General features: G+C 48.7%; 1 protein-coding gene across 1 annotated transcript in view; it reads left to right on the plus strand.

The window, feature by feature from the left end:
• The window catches only part of UBE3C (ubiquitin protein ligase E3C), a 112,955-nt gene that overhangs the window by 39,249 nt on the left and 55,486 nt on the right, over nt 1-18,220 (plus strand). The window contains exons 9-13 of the mRNA XM_068972679.1: nt 451-608; nt 4,224-4,411; nt 11,814-11,900; nt 16,172-16,329; nt 16,480-16,712. Of these exons, the coding sequence (XP_068828780.1) occupies nt 451-608; nt 4,224-4,411; nt 11,814-11,900; nt 16,172-16,329; nt 16,480-16,712 (824 nt within the window). The remainder of the gene's footprint in view (nt 1-450; nt 609-4,223; nt 4,412-11,813; nt 11,901-16,171; nt 16,330-16,479; nt 16,713-18,220) is intronic.

Raw genomic sequence — 18,220 nt, forward strand, 5'->3', positions numbered from 1 at the left:
AACATAGGGTGTCGCGCTGAGCTCACGTAGAGGCAGCATGCATAGATGGGAGCAGGGCGGGGCGGGGTGCACGGCCGGGTGTCCCGTTGTCAGCACGGCCTCTGGGGGAGGAGCTCCTTGGAAGAACATGTTTGCTTAAGGCCGTGGCCTGGCCAGTGTCCCCGGGCATAGTGTCCAGGCAGGGTGAAAAGTCTGACTTAACAGGGCCACACAGATTAAAACGAGTCTTAGGGTTGGATGGGCCCCCATCTGTGCTAAGCTGCTGGGCTGCCTGGCATAGCATTTGGGTATCTTATGCTAAAATACTTGAGTGCCCACATCTGCACGCGAAATATTAGAGATGTGATGTGTGTCCTGGTCGGAAATGCCTCTCGGAGTTCAGGAGAAGCGGTCCCCCGCATCTGCCAGTTTCTCACCCCTCCTAACTAACGGTGTGGCTGTCTCACCAAGGCGCACTCTCCGAGGACGGGCTGCTGGCGCACCTGCGAGTCCTCCAGGCCCTCCTGTCCCAGCTGCCCGTCTCGCCCACCCGCGCCAGCGGCCAGGATGCGGCCAGCGACTCAGACGAAGAGGAGGGGGAGGAGGCCGACAGGCCGGCCAGCGCTCCGGTGAGCCCCCAGCTGTGCGTGTGCACGCCCTGCGCTCCCCAGGCCTCTTCCTTACACCCACGCTCACACGTGTGGGCACGCGCAGCTCTGCGTCTGCTTTTTGGTGTAAACTAGGAGCACAGTCTGTCAGTTTAGCTTGCTGTTCAGTCGCTCAGTCATGGCCGACACTTCGCGACCCCATGGACTGCAGCAGGCCGGGATGCCCTGTCCTTCACCGCCTCCCGGAGTTTGCTCAGATTCATGTCCTTGAGTCGGCGATGACATCTAACCACTTCATCCTCTGCCACCCCCTTCTCCCTTTGCCTTCAGTCTTGCCCAGAATCAAGATCTTTTCCAACGCAGAGACGTGCAGTCTTATGTTTGGCCTTTCAGTGCCAAGTAGGGCTGCTCTTTGTATCAGTTTAATTATTATTCAGGACACCACTCTTCAAGTGAGGTTATTGGGTTAGAAGGTTAAGCTCCTGTTTACAGGAGGAGCACTTACTGTGTGCCAGGCACTATTCCACTCTTTTATTTTTATTTTTAAGAATTTTTAAAAATAACAGCTTGATTGACATACATTTTTCCATAAAATCCACCCTTTTATTTTTTAAAATAAATTCTTACCTGTCTGTTTTTTGTTTGTTTGTTTGTTTTGCTTCACAGCATGTGGATCTTGTAAGATCTCTTAGTTCCCCACCCAGGAATTGAATCTGTGCCTTCTGCAGTGGAAGTACAGAGTCCTAACCACTGGACCACCAGGAAAGTCCCAGAATGAGCCCACTTAAAGTGACACACTGCTCAGTGACTTTCCAGTGCATGAACATGACTAGGCATCTGTCCCACTGAGTCTAGAACATCTTCATCACTCCACAGAGACGCCCCGGTCAGGCCCTCTCCTGCTCCTCCTCCCCAGCCCCTAAAAGAAAAGCAGGTCAGGTTTCCTCTTAACTGTCTCTTGAACACTGCAGAGCATCTTTTGTCTTTTTCACAGGTTTTATAGATGATCAACATTATGATTCACTTTGAAACTCATTTTATGCACGGTGTCACATTTTATCTCCAAGTTCCCCTTCTCCCTCTTCTTACCTAGCAGTGCTTCCTGTGTGTTTTCAAGGAATAAAAACTTCATGTCACACACGCTGTTTGTCTTACCTAAGTGGTATAGTCTGCCACTGATGTCTTTTTCTCTTAATTACACAATTGCAGTGCCTTGAGATGTGGCTGTACTAGGTTTAAGGTTTCTGTTTTTTTGTTTGTTTTTTTTTGTTTAGAATATGTCTCTTTGGTTGGTGCCAAGTCTAGTCCCAGGAAAATACACTTGAGACTATGCTGGGGGGAGGGGGATCAGGGGGTGGAGCAGAAGGGCTCAGAGGCTCCCTTGGCAGAGAGGAAGCCAGCCCAGCAGAAGGATGGGGGCAGCCAGTGTGGCCAGGGCGGGGCTCGTTACAGAGGGCAGAACAGAGGGTGTTGATGGGTGCTGGAACTCTTGCTACAGCTTGTCACAACTCAGATGCAAAAAAGTGTGAATTGTATGGTCGAAAAAAAGTGAGATCTGGTAAATGAAAAGTTGATAAAACTTCTGTTTTCAGAAGACAGTTTGTTCATACTTACCTTCTAGAGACTCTGTGACATTTAAATATTATCTGTGTAGGCACACCTCATTTTATTACATTTCTCAGCTACTCTGCTTTCATACATTGATAGTGAGCATTTTTAGCAATAAAACATTTTTAAATTAAGGTAGGTGCATTGTTTTATTAGACATTGCCATCACATTATGCACTTCCTAGGCTACAATAGGGAGAAGGCAATGGCACCCCACTCCAGTACTCTTGTCTGGAAAATCCCATGGACGGAGGAGCCTGGAAGGCTGCAGTCCATGGGGTCGCTGAGGGTTGGACATGACTGAGAGACTTCACTTTCCCTTTCATGCATTGGAGAAGGAAATGGCAACCCACTCCAGTGTTCTTGCCTGGAGAATCCCAGGGATGGGGCAGCCTGGTGGGCTGCCGTCTGTGGGGTCGCACAGAGTCAGACACGACTGAAGCGACTTAGCAGCAGCAGCAGCAGCAGCAGGCTACAAGAGAGAATAAACACAGTTTTCACATGCACTGGTAAGCCAGGAAGTTCACGTGACTCGCTTTATTTCGATGTTCGCTTTGCCGTGGTGATCTGGAGCCACGCCTGTGCCATCTCCACCGAGTGCCGCTACACAGTGTAATTTGTGCCTGAGTGTGAAAGAGGAGAGAGAGCGAGCTGGCTCAAAACTCAGCATCAGAAAGCGAACATCATGGCACCAGGTCCCATCACTTCATGGGCAAATCGATGGGGAAACAGTGACATTTCATTTTCTTGGGCTCCGACATCACTGCAGACAGTGACTGCAGCCACGAGATTAAGACGCTTGCTCCTTGGAAGAAAAGCCATGGCAAGCATAGCATATTGAAGAGCAGAGACACCAGTCTGTTGATGGGGGTCTGCTAGTCAAAGCTGCTGGTTCTTCAGGTAGTCAGATACAGATGGGAGTGTTAGACCATGAAGAGGGCGGGGTGCTGAAGAGCTGATGCTTTTGAATTGTGATGCTAGAGAAGACTCTTGAGAGTCCCTTGGACTGCAAGGAGATCAAACCAGTTATTCCTAAAGGAAATCAGTCCGGAATATTCATGGAAAGGACTGATGCTGAAGCTGAAGCTCCAATACTTTGGAAGAGCCGACTCATTTGAGAAGACCCTGATGCTGGGAAAGATTGAGGGCAGGAGGAGAAGGGGACGACAGAGGATGAGAGGGTTGGATGGCATCACTGACTGAATGGACATGAGTTTGCGCAAGCTCTGGGAGATGGTGAAGGACAGGGAGGCCTGACGTGCTGCGGTCCATGTGGTCGCAGAGTCAGACACGACTGAGTGACTGAACAATAGCAGCGAAGTGCAGATGCACGCGTGTGAGCTGTCTCGCAGAGCATGTCATGTGGCAGAGTGTTACAGATCACACAAGCTGCATCCATCCAGGCTTCCAAGCAGTACAGTCAGCAGTGCCCAAACTGCATGTGTCGTCACATTTTGTTTACTCATATATATATATATATATATATATATACGTACATACATGTATGAGGAGAGTCTATGTTTCATTAATATACCAGATAGGTAAACTTCATTGAGTATTAGCTCAGATTTTAGTCAGTGTATCAGATATTCGAGAGAAGTTAAGATACAAAATAACAGGTTTATGTATGTATTTTTATTTTTTTTAACGTTTTTAAATATTTGCTTAAACTGTGATATCTGAAGTCATCTAAAGTGGAAATTTTGCCAGATGATAATCCGTTTTCACACGGGTGCTTCATCTGGAGCGGTCTGAGCACTGTGGAGTGAGCCCTGCTCTCAGTGTGAGGACCTAGAGCTCGTCAGTCCCCCAGCAGCCGCACCCACGGCCCTGCTCCGCAGGCACAGAGGGACCCGCAGGGGTGCCCTCGGTCTGCAGGGGACCTGAGGGCCCTTCGGTGCACGACTTAGTAGAGACGCTGATGTTGTCCGTCGTGATGCGGGTGACCTTTAGATAGTGCCTGTCTTGTGTGAGTCGAGCTGAGCTCTGCCAGGACGTGGCTGACTGAGCGGTCCCTCTGCCTTTCAGGAGGACGGGCGGCTGTCTGTGCTGTACATCGCCGAGGAGTGTCTGAAGAAGCTGGACACGAAGCAGCAGACCAACACGCTGCTGAGCCTGGTGTGGAGGGACTCGGCCAGCGAGGAGGCCTGCACGCTGATGGCGGCCGTCTGCCACACGCTCATGGTGCAGCACCGCGTCCTGGTGCCGCGGGCCAGGCGAGTGCCACGCCCCCGCCGCGCGGGCGCCCCGGGCCTCCCGCCCTTGGGGGGGCTCAGGCCTGCCCGGGGCCCGGGGAGGGGGCCCGCAGAGGCTCGGGCTGCCAGAGTGCCGTGACGGTTTACTTTTGTGCCTGAGGAATCCTTTTGTTCTTCAAAGCAGTGAAGTGAATGTTTGAAGGACAAAGCATGGAAGTTTGAATGTGGCCGGTGGGTGTGACGGTAACTTTCAGCTCCCCTGTCCCTGTGCTTTGAGGGACAGCTGAGCAGGTTCCTAGGCTTCGGCAGACGCGCTCAGGGCAGGACGTGAGAGCGGGCACGGTTGTGGGCGGTCCACCGGGAGCTGAGGTCCTCCTGCTGCAGGCGTGTGGGGGCGTGCGTCCCCTGCGGCCTGGCAGAGCCCCTCTTCTGTGGAGAGCTGTTTCTTTGGCTAGGAAAGCATTCTTTGACACGAACTGCGTGCAGGGAGCACTCGACCGCAGCGGCCTTGTAAACAGTCGTGCAGCCAGCCAATTAGGTGCGATCTTGGCTCGCTGGTGTTTATTACTGTCTGAGGAAGTGAGGCGGCGTGAGGCAGTGAGCCCTGGGTGAGTTGATTAGCTCACGGTGGGCTGATTGCATCGGAGCAGGATGTGAGATCTGAGGACCTGCAGCCCAAGCAGGCCGCTGGTTTTATTGGAGCCCAAAGTCCATGGCTCTGGGCGGTAATGACTGGACTTGATGTATCACTGCCCTGGCCTGAGGTTTACTACAGAACCGCTTCCAAAAGGTGTTTAATGGGAGAGGAGCTTTATACGTAGCCTGGGTTTTATGAGTACAGCACCTGTTTCCTCTAAGAAAGTACTCTAGGAATTTTATTTATGGTTTAAATATATTAGGTTCTGAGTATTTAGAGTGTTTCTCATGGCTCGTAAAAGAGCAAAGAGGCTTATTTTCGCCGTTGTAGATGTTAACTGCTTTCAGCTTTTTACGAAGGTATTTAAAAGATGATTAGTAAAGTCTAGGCTAATAACTCTCTCTCAGCTCCTCCCAGGCTTGTAGTAGTCCCTCTTATTTTCAGGGGTGGGATTTGTGGCTTTCGCTTCTGTTTACCATTGATCGTCAGGAACTCTGAAGGAATTTGGAGGCCCTTTCTACATTGATATGGGAAGGTTTCTAAGATACATGTGTAAGTGAAAAAAAGGTTTCAGAACAGTGAGTAATAATGTTTTGTGCCTTAAAAGGTGGGAAAGGTAGAATGTGTATTTGCATAAAGAAACCTGGCAGCATTCACAGGAAATTCACAGACATGATTAATCACGTCTGGTTTTGTGGGGGTGGGGGGCGCGGGTCGAGGAGGTGGAGAGAGTGGACTTTGAACTGTATACTTTAACAGGGTTTTGGGTTTTGAATTATGTGAATTATTTTAATTTTTAAAGATTAAGTAGTTAATGAACCTCTATCTCCTTTTATGAAAGTCTGTAGATCTTACCATTGAACTTGGAAATCTGAATAAATTTTTGAATTTAAAAATTGCTCTTCTTTTGGAAAACATATTCACTAACTTTGAATGTGAGCAGGCATTCACTGGTTGTGCTGGGGCTGGGAGAAGGCCAGCTCTCTCCCAGTGTCGCGAGAACTGAGCCTCGTAGGTGGATACTTCGCAGCCATGAGGACAGCGGCTCGCAGGCACTCAGCTTCGCTCTTGGCCGACTCTCCTCTGGCTTCTTGGGCAGGAGTCTGGTGTTTTACTGGTGGGTTTGTGCTGCTGGGGGCCGTCCACCGTGCAGGAGGGCCCGCTCGCTGCCACCCATCTCCCTGGCGCTCTGCGCGGTGGCGGGACCCTGAGCCTGGCCTCCCCCTCCACCACGTCCCTGTCCTGGGAGCCGGTCTGCGTGCTGCCCGGCAGATGCAGGGCTCGCCTAAGCTCCCTTTCCTCCTGGGCTCCTCCTTCTCGCGGCCTTCTGCAGGCGCGTCGTGGCGTCTGCTTCACTGTTTCCTAACCTCGCCCTCTCTTTGCTCCTGGGTTTCTCCTCCTCGCTGCCTTCTGCACATGCGTCCTGGCCTCTGCGTCAGTGTTTGTTAGCCTTCGCTCTCTCTTCGTGTTCAGTGTCTTTCTTCCTCTCTGCCTGGTAGATTCTCTGTGGTCTTGTCCACGCAGATGGCTTTCCCAAGCCCCAGACTCAACTTCAGCGCCTCCGCGGGGCCGTCCTCTCCTTTCACAGTGCCTGCGGTGGAGCTCAGCATCTTCCCCAAAACCTGGAGTCACGCTGGGGCCGCGGTGTCCCGAAGGCAGCCACTAATGAATCGTGGCCCCTCCGCTTTCCCCGGCACATCAGCCACGTCGCGGGCGCTCACTGCAGCCCCACGTGGCCGGCTCCTCAGCACAGACGGTCGTGCGGAGCAGTGCTGCCTGGGCGTCTAGGCTGAGACTCGCTCCTGTCTCAGTGATTCCCTGTGTGCCTTCAGTCCCCATGGTGTGTGCGTGCTGCGGGCCTCGTGTCGCGTGTTCCCAGACTGAATTGTCAAAGTACGACCCTCACTATTTCGTTGTCCTGCTTAAGCACCTGCCGGTGAATCCTTCTGTTGGGGAAATCTTCCCTTTCCTTTGCTGACTGTGGTGCGGTGTCCTTTCCTAACCCAGCGTTGCTTGCCTCTCCGGCTCCATTTCTCGCTGTGGAAGGCTGTCCCTGCCTCAGCCCGGCTTTGCTCCTTTCACGTCGTCGCTTTCCTCTGCGCCTCCAGGTGTCCCACGCCCTCCCTCTGCCTGCGCTTGTGTCTGTCCAGGGACAGCTGCCGCCCCCCTGCCGCCTCCTGGCTGCCGTGTTCGTCAGAGCCCTGCAGAGGCTGTCGCCTTTCAGAAATCCTCCTGGTTTATATCCTGAGAGTTCACCTGTGACTGCAGCTCCCAGGGAACCTTTCACTTCCCTGTAGGGTCTCTTTTAAGCTGATTTTAAGGAGTTTGGATTTATACTTAAGGTGGGCAGAAGAGCATATTCTTGGGGGCTCTTTTGTTTCATTAACATCTAAAGACTTTGAAATGGCATTTTAAAGAGACTGTTTTAAGGATCATGGCCTCCCTGGTAACTCAGATGGTAAAGAATCTGCCTGCAATTTGGGAGACTTGGATTCGATCCCTGGGTCGGGAAGATCCCCTGGAGAAGGAAATGGCAACCCGCTCCAGGATTCTTGCCTGGAGAATCCCGTGAATGGAGGAGCCTGGTGGACTACAGTCCATGGAGTCGCAGAGTCGGACATGACTAAATCAGAAAGGTTGAGGTGACCATTTTTCTTTAGTGTTCTTGTTCATATATCAAATCCTAAGCCATTAGAATTCATTATATCCTGTGCTCAATTCTTCTACCAGAAGCTAGAACAAGCCAGCCTGACTGTGCCTCACGTCCTAACCACTGGTCTGGGCAGTCGGGCGCAGGGTTGCCTCGTCTGCTCTCTCAACACCACTGATGTGGTCGTGGACACTCCTTAGCTCTTGATTATAGAGTCATAGTTTTAATAATTTGAGATAGAATGACTATGCAGATGACTTCAGAGGAGACTACAAACTCGTGTTTCGTGTGCGTCCCAGAGGCAGTCTACACTGTTCATGTCTTTGTAAAGAGAGTTTTAGAGGATTTTAGAGCCAGTACCGAGAATGTACCTACAGAGAGAAACAGTTTTTTGGGGGGGACTGTGATTTCATGTTTACATTTATTATCAACGATATTTTCAATATAAATGATAGATTTAAGGAGCTGTTTGATTATTGTTATAATTTATATTGTTAAAAAGATCACATAAGATTTGTGAGCTTTGTAACATTTCAGTACACAATGATTTTATTGTCTATCTTGAACTCATATTTATAAATGAATTGGCAGCAGTTATTGTTGGAGATATCAAATGAATAAACTAGGCCTGCTTTAGTGAAATTTAGGAATATAATATAGTGAGTTTTGAAACATAATTTTCTAAACATTATTGACACCTCACAGGAAATACAAGTAAATTTGGAAAAGCATACACAAAGCGTATTTAAAAGTTTTTTTAAGTTTTCTTGTAAGAAAAGCAAGGGAAGGGATTATCCAAGAAGTTGTGTAAGGTAACAGTGGTGCTTCTGCAGTTCGAGTGGAGGTACACTGCTTCAGTCTGTTCCTCTTGGACGGAAGCTTGAAAGGAGCCTTGCTGTCAGGGGAAGGGAGCTGCCTGTGTGAGCTGTGCGCCTTTGGTGCTGGGATGCTGACCGAGCGCAGCTGTCTGTCGAAGCTGACCTTCTGTCCTTAGTCCCCGGTTTGTCTGTGAAGGAAAGATGTTTTAGCAGGTTGTCTCAAACTGAAATTCATCTTTAAACTTTTATTACTATTAAGGAAATTGGAGTTTATTTTTTATCTTGCATTATCTCACAGATGAATCTTATATATGTATTTTCGTATTGACTTTGCCAGAAAAGTGCTCCTTTGAGCAGGAAAACACAAAGGCCACATTTCCACCGGAGGTTGCAGGAGTGGGCTGGCCCTCGGGTGGCTGGCCTGTCGTGTTTCTCTTACCTGTGACGCCTTTACGCACAGAGGAGGTCTCTGAGAACGCCTTGCTGTCACGACCTTCACTGCCTGTGTGTGAGCAGGAGTCTTCCACTGTGTTCTCTTTTATAACTTAAATTGTCCTTGCAGACAGACTGCTCTGAATTTATGACCTAGGTTGGAAATGTTGCCCTTTACTAATTAACTCATAGCATTGTCTCAGCTAAATAAAGCTTAATGGGTAGTTTTAACTATATCCCAGTGTATGTAAAGCATACGTCACTTCCTCGCCTTTTAGCAGTCAAGCCCAAATAACTTAAAGGTTTAATAATTTGTTTTTATTGCCTATTGAGTGATTAATTTAGAGACTTTCAGAATGTTGACTTGAAGTATAACTTTTGAAATGCATATGTGTATTCATGTGGAAAGATGTTTACAACTTTGGGTGAAAGGCCGTATTAAAGGAGGATATGTTGAGAGAACCCACTTTTGTTTACTTCTGTCCAGTGTGTCTGGGTGATTTATCCCAAGGTGCTAACTGATTACTTCTGGGAAGATGGGTGAAATGCTGTGGAAGACCCTGTCTCTCGTGTTGCTGCTGTTAAGAAAAAAGAGGCCGTGCCTCCTTAGAGCAGTCCTTGCTCGGGTCTCTGAGGAGCAAGTGTCAGGATCTATATTAACACCAAGTTAAGATGTCACATCAGTGACACACTACGTAGTCCATTCTTTCACAGAGGCCTCGGTTTCTCGATTAAAGACAAGTAAGGCAAGCAGAACCTTCTTGAACTCTTCTGTTGAAAGTTCATGGTTTTCATAGCTTTGTTCTTATTGTTTTCCATGGTTTATTTAATTGATCTATTGTCTTCTTACCATTTTTCATTATTCCAGTGATTCTTATTGTTTAATTTCTCAACCGAATGAATTAGTGTGGTGCCGATACCATATGTGAGTGTGTACTCAGGACAGGTGTAACCCACTTCTGCAGACTCTTCTATTTTTAAGCTGGAAGAGACCTTAGCCTTGGAGCGGTAGGGTCCCCTCGTTCTCTGATGAAAGCGTTGCTCTGGGCCACGTGACACTGGAAGGGTGGTGGGCGGAATGATCTAACAGAGTCTGTCCAGCCTGAGACCTGCAATTCCAGGTGCATCTCACGTAGTCGTTCGCGCTCTCAGTAGTTTTCAGGTGATCACCTTTTAGGTGTACTTACTTTCGGCAGCACTGGGTCCTGCTGCTGTGAGAGGGCTCCCTCTGTCTTACGAGTCTTCGCTGTGGCGCCCGGCTTCTTACTGTGGTGGCTTCTCTCGTCGTGGAGCGCGGGCCCTAGGCCTGCAGGCTCAGGACTGGTAGCCCTCGGGCTTTGTTATGGTATCTTCCCAGACCAGGCACAAACCCGTGTCCCCTGCGTTGGCGGGTGGATTCTTATCCACTGGACCCCCAGGGAAGCTCAGTGATACGCTTTTAATGTCATTTGGACATCTCAAAATGCACCACGCTAAGACAGGATTGGATTTTTAAAAACCAGTACTCTATAGCCCCTGTTGTATACTTAGAAAATGCTAGTGCTAAGGAATATATCTGATGTTTTTGATTGAATGCAGGAAAATAACCAACTTGAGACTTGAAGAGTGATTTATTTATCTAAACCCCATTCGTTTCTCTTCCACTATGGGCATTTGAATTAATACACTTTTGGCAAAGTTTGTTCTGCTAAAACACCTCCTCTTATACTCAGAACAATATGCACAGCAACTGGTAACCAGCTCGGTAGAGAATTGTGGATGCACATTGCCTGGTGCTTCTATTTAGATCATCCCATTACTGCCGACGCTGGCCGCGGAGGCCCCAGGGCTGGCGGCCTCACTGCTGAGGAGAGAGGGCAGCCTCTGCCGGCTCCGTCACAAGCTCGCTTGACAGCTTGGGTCCAACGCCATCTCAGAGGTCTTTTCCACCCTGAGAATACAGTGATTCCGTGTGAAATTCAGCATCACGCAAAAAGTGTGTAAGACGAGATGGATGTACGTTTCCAGAACATGGAATTCTGCTCTCACACTGCTTTCATCCTAAAGTTTGGGTGCCAGGCTCATTCCTCGTGCGTTCTCTAACTCCACCATGAAAGCTTTATCCCTGCAGTTCTGCTCACTGAGCCAGCTTAGTCTTCGCTCTTGGACTTCATGGTTCTTCTGAGATGATTCTAAAGGCAGATCACATCCCTTTCTTAAAACCATGTTTCCCTGCTGTCCTAAACCTTTTCTTAGTGTGATCAGTCTCTTAAGTTTGGAATTTAATTTCTAAGTCCTGCCTGTCTAAAAATGACTAGAAATTAAGTCCTATTACAAAAATGCAGTATAGTAAGTAAAACTAGTTTAAAATTAAACTTAGGCACCCCCAAAGCTCCTTAGTCTTCTGGTTTTGTACAGGAGGGGTTTTTTAAGCCTTTAAAATATATTTTTAGATTTAAATTAATTTTGACGTGTTAGCATTAAAAAACAGATTTACATGTGTGTGTGTGTGTGTGTTTTAGAGGTAGGGCATTACAATCAGTTGGTAAATGTTGCTGCGTGTTAGTAATATTAGTAACGCAGCCCTGGAGTACATTGCTGCACTGTGGTATGTCCTGAGGGGCGGCACGCGTGGGTGTGCGTGTGAAGGGCACACCCAGCTCTCTTTGGGGTTGGTCTCGCAGGCGCAGCTCGGGGCCGGCTTAGCGCCACAGCAGTGAGAACAGGCCCCCAGCAGTCGGGGTGCTCGGGCTCCTCTCAGCTGTGGGAGCAGCCCGCCGTGGGGGGCGTTAGGACAGGTATCTTCTCAGTTGCACGTTATCTTCCGCCTGTCACTTTTCTCTTTTTGAAGAAATACGTTGAATGACGGTTTGCTAACTCTTACTTATTTTCCCCATTCCTTTTTAGGCTTCTCTACAGTTTAGCCTTCAATGCCAGGTTTCTGAGACATCTCTGGTTTCTCATATCTTCAATGACAACGCAGATGATAACAGGGTAGGTGTTACACAGACTGACACATTGAGCTTAAGGACGTGACAAGTGGCCACCAAATAAAAAGCACTGTAAGGAGGTATTTTTAAGTACTACTTATACCAAGCTTATTTCATTAGGGAAAAAAGTCTATTGTCTCAGTTTCACAAAAAGAAAACATTAATGCCTAATCTGTGTGTCTTATTAAGTGTATGGCTTTATCTGAGGGTGAATTTGTTTTACAAATCATAGCTGGCCCTCCCTGAGGTCTGGGGATCGAGGCTCAGCGCTGCCGCTGCAGGCGACACAGAGGGGCCCCTGGTCAGGGAGCTGAGGCCCTGATGCTGCTCGGTGTGGCCACACACACAAAATCCCAGTCATTTTTGGGAAACCAGAAACTGGACATTTCTTTGCTCCATATATCTTTTCTGTGCTTTGGATAGTGAAGATACAGACTTGAAGCAAGTCTACCACCATTACAAACATTAAAACATACAAAATATTGTAAAAATTGGTTTCTAAACCTCTTTGTTGAAATAATTTGATTTTTTATATAAAGTCTTGTGTAACTTGCAGGCTAGAATCTTTAATGTTTGTATTTATTGAATGTGTGTAATATGTCAAGAATTCATTTGATACTAGAAATCCTTCATGGTAAGCAGATGGAGGCCCTTGCCATGCTGAATTTCTCTGTGAGGGCTCCGTCCTCTCTGCGGTAGTGTGAGAAGTGTGACCTCAGTTCTCGGAGACTCAGCTTCCCACGCACACTTACCTGCAGTGGTCACTGCCGGAGGTCCCACCTGCAGCCGCCAGCCCGCCTCCCCAGCTGCAGGACAGCCTCTGGCAGGAGGGACCCGAGACGGGAAGCCGCGCTGGAGTCTGGGTGCCTGGCGCTGCACTCCTCCCCTGCTCTGTGGCTGCCGCCCGCGCCGTGCTCTCTGGGTTGGAGCTCGTTGGGGTGGAGGGTGGAAGAGTGCCTGTGGGTGGGCCCCCGCCGGCCCTGTGCTAGGAAGCCTCAGAGAGGGACTGGCAGGCGCTCATGGCACAGGCGGAGGTGCTTTCTTGTGATTTTAACGCATCTGTGTGAGTGAGGAGGTTCTGAGTGACTGCGCTGCAGCTGAAGGAGCTCAGGGCGACGAGGTCCTGTACCTCACAGCCCAGCAGTAGAGACGTGGGAGAAGTGGCTTCCCGTCCAGAACGTACCTTCTATATCCTTTCCTTTTTAAATTAAAGCGAGAGGTTTCTGGTTTCTTGATGTGTGTGTATTTCAGCTGCTGGTGGCTGTACCCACCTTGGCGTTGGTGAGCGACAGGTTTGTTTAAGCAAGAGAGCCTGGGGGTCATTGAGGCGCAGGAGGTTATCATCGCCCTGCAGGTGTCTTAGCTTAGCGACGGAACTCCCGTCCTGGCCCTGCCTGGTGACAGCCTGTGTGTTCCTGGCGTCGGTCTCCCGCGGGGGCGGGAGCCACGGTGTGTGCAGGTGTTGCCGTCATGCGGTGTTGATTGTATTAAATTATCAGCATTAAAAGTCAGTGAAGTTACACACATTTTTAAAAACTCATTACTTCTTAGACAGCCCATTTGAGAAAGTGTTTCTTTTTGCTCATATGATTTATTCCAAGTCCCACAAGAAACTTACAGTGTGTGTTAGTTAACACCTTCTTGGTATGTGGCTCATCATGTTTATTATCAGAATAAATGAAGGTGACGTGCCAGATTCCCCTGAAAACAGCACGAAGGGTACTCTGAAAGTAGTGTGGCAGCAGGGCTTACACAGCTGGGACTGTGAGCTTTGGCAAGCATGAGGCTAATGGGGGGCGTGTCCGGCTGTGGACTCCTGGCCCCCACCTCCCTTGGTCTTGGGGCGCACTGGCTCCTCGCTGACTGGGGCGCAAGTGCAGCTGAGAGGGCCAGAACCCAGCCTGTCACGGGCCTGTGCGGCGAGGCTGGCCTGCTTCATCCTTGTCTTTAGCTCAGCGGGGCCTGTTTTGATTACACCCTGCCCGTGTCTTTTCACAGTGACTGTGGACTTTTCACAGGACTACTTTAAGTAGTCCTCTTAAAGCTTTTCAAGACAAAAACGCATGCTCTGAAAACTTCTGCAGAAGATGAGAAGCTCCGTCAGCTCAGGGGGCGAGTGCAGTTGCCAAAGAGTTTCCCCTCTGAAGACCCTTGTTCTGAGGGTGCGTGCAGAAGGGAGGGCTGTCTGACTTCTCGTTCATGCTGCTGGTCCAGCCAGCTCTCCCAGTCACAAGTCAGTGTCTTTTCCTTTCATTGTAGTAAATTATGGACTTTCTATTTGCACAAGGAGATCAAACCAGTCAGTCCTAGAAGAAGTCAACCCTGAATATTCATTGGAAAAACTGATACTAAAGTTGAAGCTCCAGCTCTTTGGCCACCTGATGCGAAGAGCCAGCTCACTATGATAGACCCTGACGCTGGGACATTTGAGGGCAGGAGCAGAAGGGGATGACAGAGGATGAGATGAGTGGATGGCATCCCCAGCTCAATGGACATGAGCTTGCCAAGCTCCAGGAGGTAGTGAAGGACAGCGAAGCCTGGTGTGCTGCAGTCCATGGGGTTGGAAAGACTTGGACACGACTGAGCAACAAGTGTTTGAGATGGGCCTGTTTTCAAAGAAATATTTGAGTCGGTGTTAATGGCAAAAAGAATGGTCAGCAGAGAGTCGAGAGATAATACTCATGCCCATCCTGGTTGGTTAAGGCCGCAGGCACATAGCTGACCCTTCTTGGCCAGTCACCTTTGTCGTTCAGATGAACTGACCTCGTGGGAGTTAGAACAAGTGAGTGAATGTTGAGCGCTTGCCCCCATCTTGTTTGCGGGAAGCAGTTTAAGAGTTTTCTGCATCCTGGCACATAGGTGTGTGGCGGGCGATGAGGATTCCAAGTGCGAGTGTTGTCAGCAGGGGCACAGCTAAGCAGTTTAATCATGCGTTTAGACTCAGGACATGCTCTCTCCACGTGGCAGCTGGTCAGCCCGACTTGTCCCGTGTTCCCCTCAGTGTTGTTTGGCAGCATCTACAGTCTTTGTGCTTCTGCAGTTAGTGATGAGGCAGCTGAAAGATAGAAACCATTAGCCTCGCTCACTCAGCAAAGCAGACGGCGCTACGCCTTGTTTCTTCTACTGTGCAGACGGCACAGGACTGGGCTTGGTGAGGCTACTTGACATTGAGTGGCGGGGGCCTCCTCTCCCTCAGGGCTTGGGCTTGCTCTGGGCGCGCAGCCTTTTCCTCTCGTCCCCTGTGGGTGGTGAGGGAGGCGACAGGATGGGCGCGCTTGTCCCACTACGTGTGTGCTCTCGCTCCGCTTCTCCTGTGGGCGGGTGGCTTCCCTCGGCGGGGTGCTCTGCGCTGAGTGCCGCTGCGTGTCTGGGCTGTGTTTGTGCCCAGCCGGGCTCCTGTGCGAGCGCTGGAGCGGGGCTGCTGGACACCTGGCACCAGGTGGCTCCCCCTCACCCACAGCGAGAGCGGTGCCTCCAGTGGCCTCAACTCCAGCCCCGCCGCCCGGGGGGTGGTGGCAGCGCCGGCGGGCCAGCCCCTGGAGAGCCGTGCCTCGCCTCCTGGACGAGAGTGGCTGCGTGGGACTGAGGACCCAGGGGAGGAGGGGTGGGGCAGGTGAGAGCTGGCTGGCCCGCAGGCTGCCGGCCCGGGACTGGATGGGTGTGTGCTGGAGACCGGGAAAGCTGTGTGAGCCCGTGTTTGGTGGGGGTGTAGTGTGAGGGCCCCAGCTCTTGGGAGGGAAGGGGGCCGGCCCACCTGGACCTGCCGCAGGCCCGGGGGTCTCCTTCCAGGGAGCGCAGCTGCGGGTCTGGTGAGTGGAGGCGTGGCGCGGGACTGAAGCGGTGCTGCCCTGCAGCTGCGTCTCTGGGTTCGGTAGTGGGCTGCTTCTCGTGTTCCTCTCTACAGCCCTGGACAGACCTTGCCTGAGACCAGAACTGTCTGCCTTTGTAGAGGGGACGGGGACGGGGTTCAGCGTCAGTAGCAGAGTGTGCGTCCTGAGGAGCGCCGACGCAGAGCCTTACTGCCCTTCAGGGACCCTTGGGGCCTCGGCTCACTCTCAAACAACTAGCTTTATCCGGTGGAAAATCGCAGCAGGGACATTTCTTTAATTTACGTTATTTATTAACCTGTGTTGTTAGAGTGACTTTGCCTCCCCTCTGGGTCTTTGAATTGCTAATGTAAATGTTATTTTCCCTGATTATGTTTGTCTGATGTCATGTCTTAATTTGTTCCCAAACTCAGCCATTGTGTTTTCTTCTCCTTTCTCCCAATTCAAGGTCTATGGTACCGTTGCTTCAGGTGATATCAAGAGGCTCGCCTATGTCTTTTGAAGATTCGAGTAGAATCATCCCACTCTTTTACCTGTTTAGCTCTTTGTTCAGTCACTCACTGATTTCCATACATGATAACGAATTCTTCGGAGACCCCATAGAAGGTGAGAATTCTGAGCAATCCATTTGTTGCTGACCTCATGCCGTGTCCATTTTCATAGACGATAGAAAAGTTTTAAGCCTTTTAAGTCTTTGAGTGTGTAAGAAATGGAAGGGGGAGCCCAAATATAATAGAAAATTGGATTGTTTTTCAGTTGTAGGTCAAAGACAATCGTCAATGATGCCTTTTACTTTAGAAGAGCTGGTAGTGTTGTCTCGATGCCTTCGCGACGCGTGCTTAGGGATCATCAAACTGGCATATCCAGAAACAAAGCCAGAAGTTCGAGAAGAGTATATCACCGCCTTTCAAAGTATTGGAGTGACTACCAGTTCTGAGATGCAGCAGTGTATACAGATGGAGCAGAAACGATGGATTCAGTTATTTAAGGTAATGAGTGTATGAATATTTTTGTTTACTGAGGTCAAATAACATACAGATTTTACTTTTGGATGACTCATTTTAGAAGACTAGAGATACAGGTTTCTTTCTGGCTTGATTGTTAATTTGCAAAACTTGTAAGAAGAGTCTTTTTCATTTTATATTTGCCTCCTTTTAAAGCCTTGTTTTTACATTGTAAAATATATCTTTTATAACTTGCCCCAAGTACTTTCGATGACAAGGTGATGTATAATTAAAATTTTTTTTTTATTTTTCACTAAAAGATCTCTTACGAGTTTTATTTATTTAATCTTAAGAAATTGATTAACAAAGGTGGAATAAGATCATTAACTTAATGCAAGTTGAATATGAATTATTTTAAAATACCTTCATTTTTAACTGTGCAGAAAGAGAAGTTATGAGTTACTGTGGCTGAAATGTTGGCAAGAAACCACCACCACTGAGAGAATACAACTACTGGGGTAGAAAAAAAGAAAAGGAAAAGGGTGCTTGACTTCCCATGAAATTTCTGCAGCAAACACATCTCGTCAGCTAAAATCGCTCATTATAGGAGTGGGAGCAGAAGAAGCGCATTTTCCAAATTGGTGCTAGATTTACAGTCCGTTTAGTGCCGGCGACCTCTCGCTCCCTAATGTTCAGCTGGAGTCGTCAGCTGTCCCTGCAGGCCTTTTATCACTGCTTTTGTCAAGCGATCTATTTAATTGAAAGAAGTTAATTGAATGAAAATGATCAACTAAGCTTGTATTAATATTGCTAATGGAACTTTCTTCTTGGCCATGTTTGGAGAAAGATGTCAAGCTAGACTTTAGGAAAGGCCCATTAATGCTTGCACTTAACCTGATGGGCTAATTAAGGGCTGCTTATTCATCCTGCGAGCCCACAATGGGCTCTGTGTGGCCCGTTCTGCCTGGTTTTACAGCACATTTCACTTCTGAGCACCAGCATTAGGAGCAGTGAGAGGAACTGAGAATGTTTTGATTGCACTGAATACAGTACTAATGCATCATTGAATTTATAATATGTGCGGATTGATGTAATATATATTTGCACAATTTATTTTAATTACCTGTCTCTGTCTTCCTAAGTAAACTCTTAAGGTCACATGTTGAGCCCTTAATATATCCTTGCTTAAAGACTGACACTTCTGCATCTTCTCTAAGTTAAAATAAGCTGTGTCACCCATTTAAGACTTGTAACTCTTGTGTAAGCTTTTCCTGGATGTGGCTGTTAATGGTAGCATCTGTTTTTCTTTTAAGGATCTAATTAAACTCTGGGATCTTTGTTAGTGAAACTTTCCACTGTGCATGTTACCAGGTTTTGTGTACAGTGTCAGATAATTCCATTATTCTACAGCGCCTATTCACAGTTTCATAATTTTCATATACCAGGCTTATCTTTAGTACCCAGAACCTTCTGAATTTAATTATGCTGTATTACGATGTTTTTCCCCATGTTTTGGGGAAAATGTTTTATTTTGCATAAGCATTAAGTGAAAA

The sequence above is a fragment of the Capricornis sumatraensis genome, chromosome 5 (genome assembly GCF_032405125.1).
Source record: "Capricornis sumatraensis isolate serow.1 chromosome 5, serow.2, whole genome shotgun sequence".
Classification (NCBI taxonomy): domain Eukaryota; kingdom Metazoa; phylum Chordata; class Mammalia; order Artiodactyla; family Bovidae; genus Capricornis; species Capricornis sumatraensis.